The following is a 6,171-nucleotide window of genomic DNA, read 5'->3' on the forward strand; positions in this document are numbered from 1 at the left end:
ACTAGAGGCCCGGGGCACGAAATTCGTGCACTGGGGATGGGTGGGGGGTCCCTTAGCCCAGCATGTGCCCTCTTGCAGTCCGGGACCCCTCCCTTGTTACTGCCCACCTGCTTGCTGCTTCCTACCGCTTGGCTTGCTGCTCCTTAGTGCTGCCACGAAGGCCTTGGGTCTGCTGGGTGCCGGGCCTGCGGGTTTGTGTCTCTGATACCCCCAGCAGCCCCAGCACCAAGGTGGCGGGCCTTGGGGCTGCTGGGTACAGGCCCCCCGTTGCGTGTTTGTGTCTTCTATCAGGCCCCAGCAGCCCCAGCACCACCTAAATAACTTAAGGGAAACTTTATTTAGTCTTCTTTTAAAAGCAATCTAGTTTAAAAATGAGTTGCAGTTAAGACAGAACAAAGAACATGGTACCTAAGAGTGAGATAGACTGACAGAGGAGAGGCTGGGCACTGGTCAGGGGCTTACATGCCAACTGTTCTCCACCTGGGAAATGATGTAAAATCGGTTTCTTTAGTTTTCTGCTTAATGGTCTTCTCCAGCACTGAGGTCAGAGGAGCCGCCTTCCAGCCCGTAGGCTGCTTCTCAGAGTCGAAAATTTCGCCATAGGCCTCTGCCTAGGACAGGACCTCTGCACCTCCAGGGTGCATAAATACACAGGGCTTCCATCAGGCTCCGCTGATCCAGGGGCCGGGAGGCCTGGCGGCTCTGCTGATCCTGGGGCCGGGAGACCTCTCGGCTCTGCTGATCCCGGGCCGGGAGGCCTCCCAGCTCTGCTGATCCCCGGGCAGTGAGGCCTCTCTGCTCTGCGGCTTCAGGGCTGTTTGGCTTAGCTCTACCGCTTGGAGCCTGAGTATGCAGATTAACCGCCATCTTTTAGCTTCTATAATTGAAACATTGTATCTTTTGGAGCTGTTGCTTCAGGAGCTCAGAGACCCGCAGCTGCAGGCAGGAACCTTGGTTTCCTCTATCGCTGGGGCAACCAAGCATCCTGTTCTCAGCTGCCTGGCTGCCTGCCGCCATCTTGGCTGACAGTTAATTTGCATATACTCACTGATTAGCCAATGAAAAGGGTAGCGGTCGTACGCCAATTACCATGTTTCTCTTTTATTAGTGTAGATAATACATGGCCATTATGGAAAGTACAGGAAGATACAAAGCAGCAAAAAAAAAAAAAAAATGTAAAGCAGCAAGAAAAATAATTTCAAATGGCTTCCCATCTCTTGTTCTAAATCTGGTTTAGCTCTCTGGGCCTACACCTGCTTGCATGCATCCGTTTGTTGGCATATGATTTCTTGTGGGAAGCAAATAACTCCTGGCTCCCCAAGCCTCAGAAGAGGATGTGCCACGTGTCTGCTTCTGTGCGGCAGAGTGAGGGGTGAAAGGAGGCACCGAGTGAAAAGGCTGGTGTGTTTGGAGTAACAGATGCTGAAACTAGAAAGACTCTTCAGGATCATCTGCTCTCATCCCTTCATGTTTCAAATAAGGAGACCCATTCTCCCTGGGCTGGGCTCCTGGCTGCCACCCTATTGACCCCCGTGAGGAGCACCACCCATCTAACCCGTGTAAGTGCCAGGGCCTCACTGAGCCACATTTATTAGTGTATGGAGTGGCCACCCCCTCCCCACCCCCCCCTCCCCCCCCGCCACACTTCCTCTTCTCTTCTGTTCTACAGATCGGCCAGCTGGGCCGGCAACACCAGTCTGCTCCGGACAAGTCCCGCCAGCCCTCTCAGCACTCTAGCCCACGTGCCTGGAGCTTCTGGATGCTGTGGCCAGAAAGAGATAGTAAAACCTCAGGATGTAGATGCAGTGGGAGGGAGGAGGCACACCGGAGCTCTAGTTAGCAGGTGAGTGAAGCAGAACTTTGTTCCCCAGTTGGCTTTAGGTCCCTGTGCCTGTCCCCTCTGCGTCCCCACAGGGAGGAGAGGAGGCTGGCGGCTGGATCCGGACTTCCTGGGTGCCTGGCTATCCCCTCATTTAATAGCAGCAACTCCCTCTTCAGCATCTAAGAAGGAGGTGGGACTCCACCCAGCATAGAACATCCAGTTCACGGAGAAGGAAGAGAAATGCTCAGTGAAACACTCAAGAGCTGGAAAGACAGGGTACTACTCTTTAAAATCAGTAGTATAAGGTTCTAAAAGGAATCTGAAGACCAAGTATTTTTTTTTTTAATGTGGAAAAATACAGGGGACCACAGAGTCAAGTGCAGTAAAGTTAGAAACATCAGCTGATTTTCAAATATACCACAGTTGTGGGCTGCATTTAACTTATAAATATTAAATGACCCTGATCAGAACCGAAGTGTGGCTTCTTCAAAAATGCTTCCTTTCCACCATTTAGTGAAGCTGGTTGTAAACCACCGAACCACAGGACTCTGAAGCTGGAAAGGACCGCAGCTTTCATCCGATCTGACCAACGTTTGAGAACGATCTTAAAAAGCAATCTCCGAAAGACACGAATCGTAAATCACACACATCGCGGTGAGCAGGAAACGGGGTTCAGAGTACAGGGGAGAGGAACTGGTGGCTTTAAATAGGCATTGCAGAAAGGACCGCTGGACTCGGCTTTTACTTTGATGACATAAACCCAAACCCCTAGTCTTGCAAAGTACTTCTAAAAACCTCTGACCCCTAAACATTCTGAAGCGGCAAGTTCTAAAGCCGCCTAACTTCTATTTCCCAATATCTGCAACCCTCTCTGTCCTGCTCCCTGGGCACAGGGATGAAAGCACCTGCGGTGTGCACGGAGTCGGCGCAAAACCTCCGGGAAGAGCAAAGGTGGGCCGTTCCCAACGTTCTTGTTGGCCCGGGGCTGGGTGATATTTGGGCATATCCTGCTCCCCATGACTTATCACCCATACCTGTTCCGGGGCAGTGGGGCATCTAAGAGAAGTAACAGGGACTGCCAATGTGCTCAAGAGGATTATGAGCCATCGGGGCTGACAGGCATTAGATAACCTAGCGTGACACAAAATCAGGGGCTGAAGAAAGGCTTCGTGGAGACAGAAACAGCTGAGCGAGACTTAACTGATGAGTAGGAATTGAAACAGCAGAGAGGCGAGCACTCCACTCCTGCAGCCTTGCAAACACCTGCATTGTATGATGTTAAAAAAATGATGCTTAGCCTGGCCAGTGTGGCTCAATGATTGAGTGTTGACACATGAACCAGGAGGTCACGGTTCCATTCCTGGTCAGGGCACATGCCCAGAATGCGGACTCGATCCCCAGTAGGGGGTGTGCAGGAGGCAGCCAATCAATGATTCCCTCTCATCATTGATGTTTCTGTCTCTCTTTCCCTTCCTCTCTCTGAAATCAATAAAAAACATATTTTTTTTAAAATGATGCCTAGAAAAATGCGTATCTGTTATCTTTTGCCACTGACAGAAACTTTTGCAACAGTGAAGTGCAACAAATCTAACTCCTAATCAAATGATACCATGCTCAGATGCCTAGAAAAATGCATATCTGTTATCTTTGCCACTGACAGAAACTTTTGCAACAGTGAAGTACAACAAATCTAACTCCTAATCAAATGATACCATGCTCACCACTTCATTCACTCCGGCATGTGGCCTTGTGTGCAAGAATTCACACCAGCAATACTTAGACTTTGCTATGTATGTATGTATGTATGTGTATGTATGTGGGGGGCGGGAAGCAGGGGCTGGTGGACAGAAAGGCCTAGAGCAGCCACCAGACCAGCTATTTTTCCTCCTTAGTTAAAGAAAACATATTTTAAAGATGAGCTTCAATACTGAGAGAAATTGTGTGGGTTGTGCTTTTACCCCAAATACTTTGCATTTGTGTTTAATGTCTGTCCCCCTTGGCCCCTGTGACATGCAAGTCTGGCTATACACGTCTATTTACTTCTGTTACTTCTATTCTGAATGACTTCCAAGTGGCAGGCTGGACGGGGGCTCACCTGTGGAGTGACCTGAGGGCGGGAAGGAAGCTGAGGTCCTGGAGAAAAGCAGCCAGGACGGCTCTGGCTCCGAGGAATTTCCCTTCCTGGAGACTGAGGCCTCTTCTCCCGTCTCCAACGCAGGACGAGAGGACTGGCTCAACACTGAAGTGGCCACAGGGGTCTGCACGGTCACTTCTTTGGGGAGCCCCTTCTCCCTCGCCGGGAAACCCCAGGAGGGTCTGCTCTCTGGGTGAGAAGGGGCACCTCTTCCTTCTGACCCTGGGCTGCTGGCTGGCAGGGGAAGCCTTCCCAAGGCTGAAAGCAAACAGCAACAATGAATGTCCCACCAGCAGACCTCCCAGTCAGAACCTGGTCCCCCTGACTCCAGGTTCCCTTCAACCCACCTCCCTCCCCAGACCGCTTATACCTGCCTGCCAGGTGACTCCTCCCCAAACTCACTTTAATCCTGTCACTGTCTGGATCAGAAACCTTCAGGAACTCTGGCCACTATAGCAAATCTAAACTGCAGCCCTTTCAAGTCCTCCACAGTTGTCCCTAACCCCATCCACACAACCTCCTACCCGCTGCTCCTCTCCTCTGTGACTCACGCCTCCCCCCAGGGAGGCTGCTGGCCTTGCAGCCCCACAAAGAGCCACGCTTCTCTCCTCTGTAGCGTCCCTCAGGTGGTCCAGGCGCCCACCCCGCAGCTGCTCTGGCATCTCGCTCAGATACACAGACTGGGGCTCAGATCCCAGCTCTGACTGTTAGCTGTCGGACCTACACCCTTTGGATGGACTGACTTCTCTGAGCTTCAGTTTCCAAATTCCTACGCGGAGGATAATGTGAGGACTGAGACCAGACACGCTGTGTGTCGCAGGGACTTAATCAGCGCTCATTTTCTGGCTTCCCTTCCTCAATCAAATCTTGTTCATCCAGCCCCGGCCCCTTCTTGAAATCCTTTGCTAAAAACAGCAAACCGCCAGCTGTGCAGACTGGAGCAGGAACATCCATTTGAGCCACGTACACACACACACACACACACACACACCACCGCACATGGCGCCTCTCATACTTGCAGCGTGTGGCGGGGTCACTGGGCGCCGTTTGCATTCAAACCGGCCCTGAATGTAGGCTCTATGGGACTGGACAGGCCTCTCAGCAAATCGGCACCCTGGTCTGGTTGATACTTCTAACGCGGTTCACCTCAGCGTGCCACAGGTCCAGCCCAAGTCACAGGGCTGGTGCCCACCCAGGACCCCGCGATGGTGCCCAGGCTCAGGGAGGGAGAGAGGAGACTGGCAGAAATGGTTTTCTAGGGCTCGACCTACATGAAGCCGGCATCGTCAGCACAGACTCACCTGAGGTGCTGCTCGGGGAAGTCAGAGCCGTTGCTCGCTCGGGCCCAGCAGGGGCAGTGGGGACCTTTGTTCTCCTCCAGGAGTGGTTTGTTCCTCCAGCAGCTGCTGTTTGAGCGTGCGGAGTGAAATTTTCTGGAGCATCTGAAGGAGCGTGGCTCTGGTCGGGGGTCTGAACCTTCAGCCCCTCCGTGGAGGCCAATGTGGAAAAGTCCACTTGATTCTGACCAAAGGTGATGTTTGCTGCATGGGGCTCAGTGCTGCCTTCTGGCCAGAGGTTCCTTACAGCAGCTGAAACAAACAGAAAAGGGATCGGTGAGAACCCGCTGGCTTCTGGAAAGAGAAAGGAACCTTCAGAAACCACGAGCAGCTTTGTCCGTAAGAAGTGGATTCAAGGATATTTTCACTACTCTCCCCCACTCCATCCCCCTCAGTAATTATTCTTACAATCAATCCAGTGGGAGAAATTAGGAAGCACGAATAGTGTATCGGACTAAATTTTACAGCACGTGGAATGAATGATGGAAATTGAGAGAGACCCACGTGGGGCTCAGGGAAGAGGACCGGACCCTCTGGCAGCTGGGCAGGCTCAGGGAGGGGCAGGGGATGCAGGTCAGGTGTGAGCAGAGGGAAGGAAGGTCTTCATGACCACAAGGCTATGAACTGGGCCTTCTCGATGGGAGCAGGGAAAAGCTGGCAGCTCTTAATCCTACACCTACTCTTGTAGGCAGGAGGTGGGACATGCATCGTTCTGGGAAAATATGTGAGGATTTGGCCATTTTACCAAAACCTTAGTAATGTACATGGGTTTGATGCAGCAACTTCACAGGAATGGAGGAAGAAAGAAAGAAAGGAAGGAAGGAAGGAAGGAAGGAAGGAAGGAAGGAAGGAAGGAAGGAAGGAGAGGGAGAGGGAGA

At 52.0% G+C, this 6,171-nt stretch overlaps 1 protein-coding gene across 1 annotated transcript in view; it reads right to left on the bottom strand.

Moving 5' to 3' along the window:
* HEG1 (heart development protein with EGF-like domains 1) overlaps positions 1-6,171 on the bottom strand; it is a 71,548-nt gene that overhangs the window by 59,619 nt on the left and 5,758 nt on the right. The window contains exons 3-4 of the mRNA XM_014545232.1: positions 5,258-5,624; positions 3,918-4,214 (exon numbers count right to left, since the gene is read on the bottom strand). Coding sequence (XP_014400718.1) covers positions 3,918-4,214; positions 5,258-5,624 — 664 coding nt within the window. The remainder of the gene's footprint in view (positions 1-3,917; positions 4,215-5,257; positions 5,625-6,171) is intronic.

This window comes from Myotis brandtii, unplaced genomic scaffold (assembly GCF_000412655.1).
Source record: "Myotis brandtii unplaced genomic scaffold, ASM41265v1 scaffold4, whole genome shotgun sequence".
Taxonomy (NCBI): Eukaryota; Metazoa; Chordata; class Mammalia; order Chiroptera; family Vespertilionidae; genus Myotis; species Myotis brandtii.